The sequence below is a fragment of the Crotalus tigris genome, unplaced genomic scaffold, assembly GCF_016545835.1.
Source record: "Crotalus tigris isolate CLP2741 ecotype Arizona unplaced genomic scaffold, ASM1654583v1 scf7180000017639.5415321, whole genome shotgun sequence".
Lineage (NCBI taxonomy): Eukaryota > Metazoa > Chordata > Lepidosauria > Squamata > Viperidae > Crotalus > Crotalus tigris.
In genome coordinates, this window is record NW_024096532.1 from 2501265 (window position 1) to 2515063 (window position 13799).

General features: G+C 39.7%; 1 protein-coding gene across 6 annotated transcripts in view; it reads left to right on the plus strand.

Moving 5' to 3' along the window:
* TNNT1 (troponin T1, slow skeletal type) overlaps window positions 1-13799 on the plus strand; it is a 37857-nt gene that overhangs the window by 8103 nt on the left and 15955 nt on the right. Inside the window, exons 2-8 of one of the 6 annotated variants that reach the window (XM_039335133.1) lie at window positions 967-1017; window positions 2731-2744; window positions 5810-5851; window positions 8134-8166; window positions 11222-11243; window positions 11824-11884; window positions 12106-12222. In XM_039335133.1, the coding sequence (XP_039191067.1) occupies window positions 989-1017; window positions 2731-2744; window positions 5810-5851; window positions 8134-8166; window positions 11222-11243; window positions 11824-11884; window positions 12106-12222 (318 nt within the window). In that variant the 5' untranslated portion in view covers window positions 967-988. Of the gene's footprint in view, window positions 1-966; window positions 1018-2730; window positions 2745-5809; window positions 5852-8133; window positions 8167-11221; window positions 11244-11823; window positions 11885-12105; window positions 12223-13799 lie in introns of those variants that run through there. The other 5 variants (XM_039335136.1, XM_039335135.1, XM_039335137.1 and 2 more) reach the window with 5 other exon arrangements.

A 13799-nucleotide genomic window follows, 5' to 3' on the forward strand; every position in this document is an offset into this window, starting at 1 on the left:
GCTCATGTTACAGAATAACAGAATAACAGAGTTGGAAGGGACCTTGGAGGTCTACTAGTCCAATCCCCTGCTCAGGCAGGAAACCCTATACCATCTTGGACAAATGGTTGTCCAATCTCTTCTTAAAAACTTCCAGTGTTGGAGCATTCACAACTTCTGGAGGCAAGTTGTTCCATTGGTTAATTGTTCTCACTGTCAGGAAATTTCTCCTTAGTTCTAGGTAGCTTCTCTCCTTGGTTAGTTTCCATCCGTTGCTTTTTGTTCTGCCTTCAGGTACTTTGGAGAATAGCTTGACTCCCTCTTCTTTGTGGCAGCCCTGAGATATTGAAACACTGCTATCATGTCCCCCTTACTCCTTCTCTTCATTAAACTAGACATACCCAATTCTAGCAACCATTCCTTATATGTTTTAGCCTCCACCCCCCTAATCATCTTTGTTGCTCTTTTCTAGGTTGGCTAGTTCCTTCATTGGAAAGGACTTGTACTCCCTTTTGAGCAAGCTCAGCAATGGGGGACATTAAAAATAGATTGAGATGGAAACTATTATCTTCCCTAACCTTGTTCCTACACACACAGCCTGCTGTCTTTGATCACAGTCCTTCTTTGTCTGGTTACTGGCTCTGACTACAATCCATACCATAAAAGGCCAAAGGATTCCACATGGATTTAGAATGAGCAACAGGCACGGGGGGGGGGGGTGTTTAAGCATGCCATTATTAACTATTTCATTATTGCTGTGGTTAAGTCTGCTTTAAACTAAGACAATGTGCTTAAAGTGAACATAATAGCAATGCTAAAAATAGAGATGACTGTGATTATTATAATTATAGCAATGAAAGTGGTTTATTAATAGCCTTTCCATAGACATTTGTCAGAGCTAATATCTGAGATTTAATTCCACAATCTTTCTTACCTGAAAAGAAACAAAAAAAACCAACAACATTTGGCTTATCTATTTCTTTCTAGATAAAACCTAATAACTTCCACCATGTCTGATGAAGAAGTTGAATATGAGGAGTAAGTAGATCAACATCCAATCCCAAATGTATAATTAAATATGTACAAAGTTTGGGGCATTTTCAAGTACTCCCATATAAATTCTCCTTCTGTGATTTATTAATGACACTCTCTGATGGGCTTATTATTGGATTTGGGGATTTTTAGAAGAATTGGGGCATTTGCTTAGTTTACATAAGATTCTCCTTCAGAATCAATAATGAGATTCGTATTTTAAAGTGTGCTGACTGGAAACTGCAGCTTTAAACTTTGAAATATGCATTTGTTAGTGTTTCAGGTTGATGAATTGCAAATAGCTTGTTGATTTGTCCAAAAACACATGAAGTAGATACAAAAGCTGAAAAGTTTATTTAATGAAATGACCTTGAAATCAGCTTTACTTATTCATTTTTTTCCAGCATATATACCCAGCAAACGTTTTTATAGAATTAAACAAAATTACTTTTTGTTTAAGTAAATTAATTAAATAAATTAAACAAATTACTTATCACCCAAAACAAGGAAATGTAAGAAAAGAAAAAAAAATATCATTCCATTTTTTTTACCTCCCTTCCCAAACATTCACCATCATTTCATTCAGCTTCCTATCTATATTCATCTTATTCTGGGGAGCATTGCTAGATGCTGTGCATAGAAGAGAAATATATAGGGCAAGCAAGACTCAACAATTGAACTATAGCTGGTCCGAGACAATTGGAACCAGAATTTCTGTTGCTAAGCAGAGCTATTGTTAAGCAAATTGTGCCTAAATTTACGATTTTTGCTATAGTTGTTAAAAACTCCAGTTTTTAAGTTAACCGTCCAGTCATTAAGCTAATCCAGTTTTCCCCATTGACTTTGCTTGGCGAAATTTAGCTGGGAAGGTTGAAAAGGGCAATCGTGCGATCTCAGGGCACTGCAGCTGTTATAAATATACGCTGGTTGCCAAGTGCCTCAATTGTGATCATGTGGTGGTGCAATGGTTGTAAGTGCAAGGACCGGCCGTTATTTACTTTTTTCAATCCTGTTGTAATATGTTGCACAGATACCCACATCTGAGCCTTCCCGTGTCTCCAACCAGCCTGGAGGACTTCTCTGAAAGGATTAGGAACTCTTAAAACTCTCCACTCTTTACAAAATTGCATTCATAACCTAACTGAGAGGAACTCATACCCAGGGCTTTTTTTCTCATAGAACGCCCAGAACGGAGTTCCGGCATCTTTTTTGGATGGAACCTTATGGAGTAGGCAAGGCGGGTTGTATGAGAGTTATGTGAGAGTTCCGGCACTTTTTTTTTTTTATAAAAAAAAAGCACTGCTTATACCTATTAAAGTAGCTTCATATCTATTTCTGTTGATGAGATGTAGAGGAGCTGTGGTTAAAGTGCAGCATTGCAGGTAAACTCTGCCCACGGCCTGGAGTTCGATCCTGACAGGGCTCAAGGTTGACTCAGCCTTGCATCTTTCGGCGGTTGGTGAAATGAAGACCCAGATAGTTGGGGGCAATATGCAAACAACGCTTCTACATTGTAATCACCAAGAGAGTGCTATAAAGCGCTGTGGGGCAGTATATAAGCCTAAATGCTATTGTTGTGCTAATGTTATTTCAACATTTTTTAGTTATCTACAGTCAATGTGTCTACAGTTTTATAAATGAAGGATTTACTCATATTTATCTCCATTTCTCTCATTCTCTTTGTCTCTTTCTCTGCCAACTGTGATTTCTACTTCCCAGGGAGCAGCAGGAAGGTAAGAAATTTCTGATCCACCCATTATCATTCCCCCAATGCTAGAAGTTTCTTTTTTTTAAAAAAAAAATCATAGTTGTAATAACAGTCTGTTTTTCCTCTGGTTTTCTTAAAGGTATAGCAAATATCAAAAAGCTGTCATTGTTATTAATTTAGAATAATGAATATCCACACGAAGACCAATGGCCCAGTTTACTCACCTCCTTTCATCCTGAAATCCAGCCTTAATATCTCCTTATTTATTTTCCTCGTGGAATTTTTGTCTGTTGCTATATAACAAGGTCAACTCCTTTTAGAGAAAAGCTTCAGAGTGCTGGCATCTTAATGGAGTTGGCTGCCCTTAATAAATCCTATGCATAAATAAAAATAAAGCAAAACTGTTGCTGGTTTGTAGGCATTCATGACAATATTGCTTTTTTTTTTTCTACCCCTTTAAAATTTAAAGCATTCTTGCTAGAGCAAAAGAAAAAAGGGAAATCTTTTTTATTTCTTACCCTCTATCTATCTATCTATCTATCTATCTATCTATCTATCTATCTATCTATCTATAGCAGATTTAAATAAATAAATAAACAACTAGACACAAAAATAGTTTTTTCCCCCATGCCATCACTCTGCTAAACAACTAATTCCCACAACACTGTCTTATGCCCTCGGATATCAAACCATGTAATAGGGCTGTATTACTATTATCCTTCTCATCTTTTCTATTACCTATTCCTTTAGCATCTTATGACTATCACTTTTTTGTTTGTACCTCATGATTTATGCTGATTGTTTTTTTAGTATCTTATGAATATCACTGAACGTTGTGTCTTATGATTCATGATGATTGTATTATGATTATGATCATGATTTATCACGTGTTGCTGTATGTACGTAAGAGCTTATGCACCAGAGACAGATTCCTTGTGTGTCCAATCACACTTGACCAATAAAGAACTCTATTTCTCTGACAGGGAAGAAAATAGTGTAAAAGAAGGGTTCATAACATTTGGGGAACAAGGACCACACTCCCTACAAGTGGTCAAAACCAGAAAATGAATAAAACCAGAGCAAAAAATCTAATTTAAGTTAATATAAAGCTTATTAAAATAAATTAAGTATGTTAAATGCAGAGTTTTCCATTGCATCCAAACATTTTCTAGATCTATCACATTGAAAATTAACAGGCAGCTGTGAATTTGGAAAGGTTCCAAGGCCACCCTTGAGATTTTGACAGGTCTCATGCTTAAGCATCTGCCTCTAACCATGTTGATGCCAAAAGGAAGTAATGGGTGTTGTGATGTCTCAGTTAAAGCTTTGCTCTTTCATGTTTGCAACATAGTATCAAATTCAAGTAGTTAAAGGGGCAAAGCTTACATCGTGATAAACCAGTGGTTCTCAACCTTTCTAATGCCGTGACCCCATAATACAGTTCCCCATGTTGTGGTGACCCCCAAGTGGGTGTGGCCACCAATAACAGGGAGTAGGACAGCTAGGGAAAAGGGAAAAAAATGGCAGACAGCGTGGTTTGGCGACCCCCGTGAAATGGTCGTTCGACCCCAAATGGGGTCCCGACCCACAGGTTGAGAACCACTGTGATAAACGTTTCACTTGCAACACACGTTCCCCCTTGGACCGATGTGATCATACGTGATGTTACGGTTACAGGTAGTCCTGCAAGTTACAAGTAGTTCTCAACTTATAACTGCAACTGGGATCAGAATTTCTGTTGCTAAGCAAGGGAGTAATTATGTGAGTTGCATCCAACTTTACAACATCTATGGGGATTCCCAGTCCTCCAGATTATGGGTGTCCCAAAGGTGATTTTTCAAAAGGCAACTGGACTTTCTTTGTTTTTTCTTGAAGACGTTTCCCTTCTCATCCGAGAAGCTTCTTCATTTCCTTGAAAAAAAAGCACCCTTGGACCAATTTTACAGCCTTTTTTGCCACGGTTTTTAAGTGAATCACGGCAATTATTAATTGAATCATGTGGTTCTCGATTAATCCGATTTCCCGGATTGACTTTGCTTTTTGGAAGCTGACTGGGAAGGTTGCAAATGGTGATCATCTGACCCTGGGATGCTGCAACCGTTGTAAATACATAGCAATAGCACTTAGACTGATATACTGCTCCACAGTTGTTTACAGCCTTCTCTGAGTGGTTTATAGAGTCAGCCTATTGCCCCCCCCCCAACAATCTGGGTCCTCATTTTACTGACCTCGGAAGGATGAAAGGCTGACCCAACCTTGAGCCGGTGAGGATCGAACTCCTGGCAGTGGAATGCAGAGTTAACTTGCAATGCTACTTTCTAACCAGTGTACCACTATGGTTCATATATGCCAGTCATGGCGAACTTTTTAGAGACCGAGTGCCCAAAACCCGGGCCTGCCCCGCCCCCACTCTGTTCCCCCCCACTTTGTTCCCACGCCCCACACCTGCCCACAGGGCCACCCATCGCCTCCAAGGCCTGCTGCAGATCACCCAGGCAGCCCAGCAGTGCCATGGCAGCCCCCTCTCTGCCCATGCCCCGCAGCATCAACTGTGTGCAACAAGGCATGACGACGGAGTCTTGTCCCCGCTGCCCAGCTGCCATGTCCTTGGCTGTGCTGCTCTGCACAGGCCGCACTCGGGGGCGACTCTCCTCTGGGGGGGCTGCTAGTGAGAAGAGGGGGGAGGCGGGGCTGGAGCAATGGCACGGGTGTCCATAGAGAGGGCTCTGAGTGCTGCCTCTGGCATGCGTGCCATAGGTTCCCCACCCCGATATATGCCCATTGTCACACACCAAGTTTTGAATTTTAACCATAGGGTTATTGCAACACTTGTAAGTATGAGATCATAAGTCACTTTTTTCCGTGATGTTATAACTTTGAACAGTCGTTAAACAAATGGTTGTAAGTCAAGAACTACCTATATTATGCCCCTGTGTTAAAGGATAGGCTATAGCTATTTCCAAATCTTTTCCAAGTTGTAATTATTAGCAACCTCAAAATACTCCATATTTGTTGATCACCAAATCTCTTCCTCATCTGCTAATTTAAGAACATCTCCCATGTCTGTCTCACTCTCTTTCTTTCATCAAGAAGAGGAACATGCTGCTGGAGAAGAAGAAGAAGAAGAAGAAGGTGAGACAACAATCAGGTCCACAGTTGTGCTTAACCATGGAGTAAACATCTATGAAGATTCTCAGTCATCCAGGTCATGGTTGTCCCATTCATGCCTTCGCAACTGATTCCCCTGAGGTTGCCTTTATCTCATCCCGAGTAAGACAGGTTGCCCATTTGTTCAAGTAACAATTTCTCCTTATTCTGGCAGTGCCAAGATGTGTCAGGCTTTGTCACATATTATTTGGAGAGAATCCAGTGACTGGAAACAGAGATTCTGGGGAACGATAAGGATCATTAATGGGAGTGGCAAATTCTAAACTGGTCTTTTTTTCCTGCCAATTCTCTTTCTTCCTGAAGGGAGTGAGTCATAGTAAATAAGATCTGGAACATAGGGCTCCATTCCAATGGGACTGAAGGGGAATATTTGGAATTACAACAGTCTCCCAGGTTTTTCAGATTGAGGAAGGTTGTAATATAGTACCATCAACTACAAATTTTAAAATCCAATATTGTTTTTATGATCTGTATTCCCTCACTTATGTGCTTGAAGCTGTTTGATTTACCCTTGAAACATTTTTCCTTTCTTTTTTTTCTTCTTTTTTTTTTTTTTTTGCTTTTTGCTTTTCTCTTTCAATTTAACAGATTCTAACATCTGATTATTTTGCAACACGTCTTTCTTCACCTTTTGGTATCCAGAAACAACATCTGAGTGTGCTCTTTGGGTTATTTTGAGCAATCTGGGATCATTTTGAATAATGAACAACATTTTCAATCTGTGAGGAGCTCAGAAATGTACAAACATTTGTTGTATTCCTTAAGGAATGGGTCCTTTTTTAATGTTTGAGAGGGCATCCAAAAATGCATTAAGTAAATGTAGAAAGTAATATGATAATATCTCAAAGGGCGAATTAATGCCTTCAATCTGAACAAGGAGAAGAAGTTACTGAATCAATCTTTTTATTCTTCTCTTTTCTGAAGGAGGACAATTTGCCCTTAGTGACAGTATTGCACAATCAATGCTGATTGGCTACATTTTGCTGTATGATATTTGATTGGCTGGCATTAATTCAAAGTAAGATGGTCTCAAATCAAAGCTGCCACCAAGACAGGAGCAGATAAAAGAAGCATGAATTCAGTTTGGGGAAATTTTCAGGCAACATTTCACATTCACATACGCATACACACATACACACATAAACACACACACACACAGCCACAAATATATACCCACATTTAAAGGCTCTGCCTTTCTCAGGAATGTGCTTTCCTCAAAAGTCTTTGCTGAGCCAGCTGGTGTGATTTGCTGCTTATGTGATTGTGAGTCCAGCACATGTGAAAGTTTATGCAGTTGTGTCCTGAGAATGTTGGGGTAACCTGGGGTGGGGTGGGGAATCAGTTATGGAAGTTAGTGTGTTTGTTACTTCTATTTTCCTTTTATAATGTGGAATTAGCACAGTCATGCTTTTTAATGTTCTGGAAGGCTTTTTCAATTGCCTCAGCACCAGAACATGGCGCCACATTGCCTTGGCCAAGTGAATTATGGGCTCACAACCAATGTCCAAGTTCCTTTATAATATTCTGGTCCCACTAGGGATATGGAAAGGTTTCCTGAAAAAGCAGTCAAGTTTGAAAACAGACAATTTGAAATCTGCAAAGAAATACAAGCTTGATTTCTTAAATCAAGGATTCCCAACCTTGTCAACTTTAAGATGTGTGGACTTCAATTCACAGAATTCCCCAGCCAATTCTGGGAGTTGAAGTCCACATGTCTTAAAGTTGACAAGATTGGGAAACCCTATCTTAAATGATAACATAATTTTCAGACTCCTATAAGCACTTCCTTGATTCTGCCCCTCCCCCCCCCGAAAAAAGGTCCCAGCATTTTATCTGAGGCCTTTGGAGTGTAAAAGAACAAAAGGGATGGTCATGGTGGGGAAGAAAATATCCGTGATTGCTCCCAGTAAAATCTCTATCCATAATACAATGGATGGCTTTCCTTCCTTCGGCTAATCCATCTTTAAATGAAGTCTTTCCCAACCTGGCGTCCTTGAGATGGATCAGACTCCAGCTTTCATCATCTTCAGCTTTTCTGGCTCTTAATTCAATGGGAAGCTTGAATCTGATCCATTTGGGGTGCACCAGTTTGGGGAAAATGGCCTACAGATGGATTGATCTAACTACCTCTTCCTTTTTCTCCTGGATTTGGTCTCTACCACTTCCTTCTCTCTTCTTACTTCCTCTTCTCCCTGCCCAATATTTGTTTTCCAACCTCTTGTCTCTGCGATTTATGTTGTTTGCAGTAGCCGAAGAACCTGACCAGGCTCCTGAGCCAGGTACATTTATCCTTCACTATATTTACTCCCTCTTGGGAAGGGGGTGGGTGGGGAAAAACTCCTTGGGAGGCCAAGATACAATCATTTTCCTCCATTCCATGAATCATGGTCTCAGGTACCGGACAGGCTGGATAGAAGGCACCAGCTGACGGGCTCTCCTTGGCTGATCCAAATTCAGGGTACCATAGTCACAAACTTTACTGTGATACTGCAACTGAAGCAACTTCAAATACTGATTGCTTTTTGACAGCTGAGACCCAAGGCTTCCATGTTCTTGGGTTTAAAACTGATTTCTTTTATTCCTGACTTTTCTAGAGCTTAACAAAAATCTTGCTTTATATTTCCCATGCTTTGGGCTGGGGGACTATTGGTGGTTGATATTTGTAGCATTCCTGTCCTGGGAAACTTATGGTCCTAATGTACCATATAGTCTTGTATATAAGCCCCTTTGCAGATAGGCTGACCTTTGAATTTTTAACCATAACACCTTGAAAAATGTACAACATAGAGATAAGGCAACCCTGAAAATGTTTGTATATTTTAATTTTCATAATTGGCTTATCTGTGGGCAATCTATGGATTAGCCATTTTTCTTGGTATTTTGTTTAAAAAATTGAGGATCTGCTTATCTATCGAAGGGCTTATACATGAGTATATGCAAGATATATGGGTATTTTTTAAAAATATTACCATATATAATGATAAACCCATCTATAGTTATGGCAAACCCAATTTTGGTGTGTGTGTGTTTTGGCACCTAAAATTCTCAATTTATTTGTAAGTATATACAGTATCTCCAAGCATAGCCAAGAGACAAACAATAGTGGTCCGCTCTATATAAGCAAGTGATAAGAGAAGGTTATACACCTTCATGTAGGTCTACATAGCGGATTGGGCAGCATCTTTAATGCTCCCTAGATAAGCACCTCCCTGTAAGTAAAAAGCTTGCATACCAGGAAAAAAATCTAGTTTAATTCTACATAAGGGGTCATTGCTTGAAATAAGAACTAACAAAATCTATAATGTGCTAATTTATTTGCCATTGCTAGTGGCCTCTAGGGAGTAGGGAGAGTTCCTCATATAGAAAGTAGCACTGGAGGCAGAGGGAAGAATGGGACTTGTAGAAATGGACGTAGGGGTGAATGAATTCACAGTAGTAAAGAAAATTGTAAAGTGTTAAATGGATTTGAAATGTCATTCCTCTCCACCATCTTGTTTCCTTCATCTGCCCATTCTAAAGCCATTGGCTTCTTGGCCTTGTCCACCAAAGATGCACTCACTGCTCTTACTCCATCTCCTCCAAGGTACAGGTAGTCCTCGACGTATGACCACAACTAAGCCCAAAATTTCCAGTACTAAGCAAAGTACATTTTACCACCTTTCCAGTACATTTTACAACCTTTCTTGCCATAGTTCTTAAGTGAATCACTGCAGTTGTTAATAACACTGTTGTTAAATGATCTGGCTTCCCCATTGACTTTGCTTGACAGAAGGTCACAAAAGGTCATCACGTGACCCCATGTTACTGCAAACATCACAAATATATTCCAGCTGCCAAGTGTCTGAATCTTGATTACATGACAGAGGGGGTGTTGCAACGGTTGCGTGAAAAATGGTCACAAGTCACTTTTTTCAGTGCTGTTATAACTTTAAATGGTCACTAAAAAATGATTGTAAGTCAAGGACTACCTGTATTTCCTCCTCCCCACCCATCCACACCCCCAAAAGAAAAGGATTTATGCAGGTTTCTAAAAGAACAGGCCTGGAAGATATATTTTATAGAGATACATCTGTGCTCCTCTGATGCTGTCTGTGTGCTATGTATGTTCTGGATACATGCATGTAGTGTGTAGCAGTGTGTTCTCACTATGTATCTATATATCTGAGAACATGCATTACCCTCCCATGTCTATAAGGGAAGCAACATATCAAAGCCCAAGTGGTGGTAGTAGATATTTTTCAGTACCTATAGACATGGCTGTGATCAAACCAATGTCAGATCATGAAAACTGTATTTTGTTTGGTACCTATCTATCTCCATGTAGTAACTTCTGTGGTTTGGGTTAGATTTACAGCTCATCTCTAGGCTCAGTTTTCAAATCAGAGTTTTCAAACCACTTTTGGGGACAGAGGAGGGAGCTATAGGCAAAGAGAGGTTAAATATCAGTAGCAATTTAAACGGCAGAACAATTTCCCTTTAAGTAAGCAGCCCTATAGAAGGCCAATGATGATGACAATTTTGATCTCTCCGGTTGCATTAAACTATAAGTTCCAGTAACCCTCACCACTGTCCTGGCTTACTGGGATTTTAGGACAACTTGTCAGGGCCATCTGGCCAAGGCCAGCTTGCCACCGGACAACTCGCTGTAGTCAGTTCAGGAGAACCCACCATGGGACAAGTCAACACTGTATTAATTGTTTCATTCAGTTACTTTTGTTATTGGTAACCTCATTTTTGTCAAAATTATTGTAATGCTTGTATTTCTGGATTGACATTTATTTTTATTTTATTATTATTGGCCATGGTTCCATTGAAATTAGTATAACTTTTGTATTTGTTGAAATGTCTCATGCCAAATTGGCCGTGGGTGAGTGGGCTGCAGTGAGTTGGTTGTGGTGAGTTGGCGGTGGCACGTTGTCCTATTCGGGCTTACAGGTGTTGTTGCAACAATTGGAAGGTGATAGGTTGTCCACCCTAGCACTGGTCAAAATACTGGGTGCCCAGATTAGAAGCCCAGCAGATGATGACAATAATATGAAGACTGCCTATCCAGCCCAGGTATAAAACACATCTCAGCAGTTACCAGAACACCCCTACAATTCAGACCAATGCAGAAAAGTCACTTTATCGAAATATAGGTCTAGCTAGGAAAATTCAACATCACCAGCCGCTTAACTTACAAATGTGTAGAAATGAATGTTATCCCTTGTTAGGGTTATGCATAATTCAGTTTCCTTCAGTTTCCTGCATCACCTCTGACAAGTCTTTCGCAATCCAAAGTTTTCTTCTTTCTCTGCATCTAATAATTGTCTTTCTATCTTCTGTTTCTCACAGAGGAAGAACGTCCCAGACCAAGGTAAGAAGGGGGAAGAGTAAGTGGTTACACTCCATTAGACTTGCAATCATTTTTCTCCACCTTTCTCAACTCCTATGTCTTTCTACAGTGGAATCCCACTTTTCCTCTGTGGTGTTATCTTACAATCAGAAGTTGTGATTACAGCACTTGCAACCATTTGTTACAATGGTGATCCCATGACTCTGGAACAGCTGCAACTGGCATAAATACATGCCAGTTGCCAGGCACCTGAATTTTGATCACATGACCATGGGGATACCGCAATGGTCCTGAGTGTGAACAACAGTCACAAATTACTTTTTTTCTGCGCTCTTGTAACTTCAGATGGCCGCTAAACAAATGGTTGCTAAGCTGAAGACCACCTGTAATAAGCATAGTTGTATCTTTTTTGTAAAACCTGCCTTGATTGTGTTCAATATAATTCAACTTGTCTTGATTCTGTTCACCAATCAATATAATACAATTGTTGAGAAAGAATTTATTTAAAGATTTTATAGTTGGGGAGGTGGGATTGATACCCAAAAGAACACTTCAGTTTAACAATATTCTTCTTTCTTGGTCTGTGCTCTCTCAAACAAAGGCCAATGGTTCCACAGTTAGCTCCTCCAAAAATCCCCGAGGGAGAGAGAGTGGATTTTGATGTGAGTATTTTCTTAATCATTATAATCTTTTTTACATGCGTTTGTGTGCTTATGGGCATTCTCCATAGTCCTTCATATCTACAACTATTGCCAATGAACGTCATTCTTTCAGATGGAGTAGTTTGGCAAGCATAAACAGGCAGCAATATCTTTCAGAAATATTAGAAGGGTATACTTTTCACTATTTATAATCTCTTTTTCTTTCTGATAATGGTAAACAGGACATCCACCGCAAGCGTATGGAGAAAGATCTCCTGGAACTGCAAACTCTCATTGACGTACATTTTGAGCAGAGGAAAAAAGAAGAGGAAGAACTTGTGGGCCTCATGTCAAGGATTGTGAGTTCTAGCCAGCACAGTTTTGTGTGTCGCTTGATGCTAAAGTGGTGATTTTTCTGGGCTGCCTACCACTAGATAAAATTCTGAATGGTTTCTTGGCAGTTGGCAAATATTTCAAGGAGTAAGCAAAAGAAACCCAAAGACCGGTCTTCCAGAGCTTCCTGTCTTGTCTAGAGACCATGCTTGACTGGAGGATTCTGGGAGCTGAAGTCCACTTATCTTAAAGTTGCCAAGGTTGGGAAACACTGCCTTAAAATATGTCAGACAGACAGGCAGACACAAACTGTATCAGTATTATCCAAACTGTGAAAAGATTTTGCATAATACCATAATATTCCCTCCTTGCAAATCATCCCTGTTTCCACCATATCTATGCTCCAATTTATACACTGTCTTTTGTTCTTTAAATTCATCTTTTGTGTTAATAAATATGAAATCATTTTATCCAGTCATGACTTTCTCAGTCTTCCCTTTTTTAAAAAATCTATTTGCTGTTCTTTCATGTACTTGGTTTGCAATCTGAATCTTATTCATTGTCTTTATGTGACCAAACCACATCAGTACAGTTCTTTCATATTCATTTTTTTCTGTACTAATATGGACTGGATATTTTTCTGTCCAGTCCACGTTAATTCAGCACCTATTCATTCTTCACTTTACTTCTTGTTCTACTTCACATACCTCTTAAGAACTCCACGCCAGCTTTCTTTTCTACTTCTCCTGATATGTTCACCTTGTACTTCCATGTAAAAAAGTGGAAGAAGCACCTTATAATTGTTTGAGAAATAAGCACAGCTCACACAGATCATGTATCATCCATTATTCTTTGACCAGGGTTTGTACATCTTTCAATTTCTCTATCCATAATTTTCTTGAATAAAAACTTAATCCTGCCTACGTACTCCAGCTTTTCATCATTTATGTAAAATTTGCAATTGTTTACTGTAATTTCCTTGTCAAACCTTGCTCTTTCATACATGAATATTCACATCTACACTCTCAGGCCAAATATATATGTTACAGAATTATATACATACAAAAGTACAGGTAGTTTTGATTTATGACCACAGCCGAGACTAGAATTTTGGTTACGAAATGATGTGTCATTAAGCGAGTCATTACATGACCAGACTTGACTTTACTACCATTTTTATCGCATTTGTTAAGCAAGTCTTATGTTGTTAAGTGAAGCATGCATTTGTTAAGCAACTTGGGTTCCCCAGTTGACTTTGCATTTTGGAAGGAGGCTGGAGAGGTGTCAAATCACGATCATGTGACCAGAAGATGCTGCAACCTTCATAAATGGGAGCAATTCAGTGCTAAGCACCTGAATTATGATCACACCATCACAGGGATGATGCTATGGTCATAACTTCGAGGATGGGTCATAATAACTCACTTTTTCTAAGACTATCATAACTTCGTAGTCCATACAGTCTGACTCCACCATGGTTCTGCAAAGCCCTGAGGACTTGACTGTTTCAGCAGGCCCCGGGGCAGGGTGGTGTAATGGCCTGCTGGACCAGTCCTTGAAAGGGGAGGGGGAAGCAGAACATAGAACATAAACTCATAGGGCT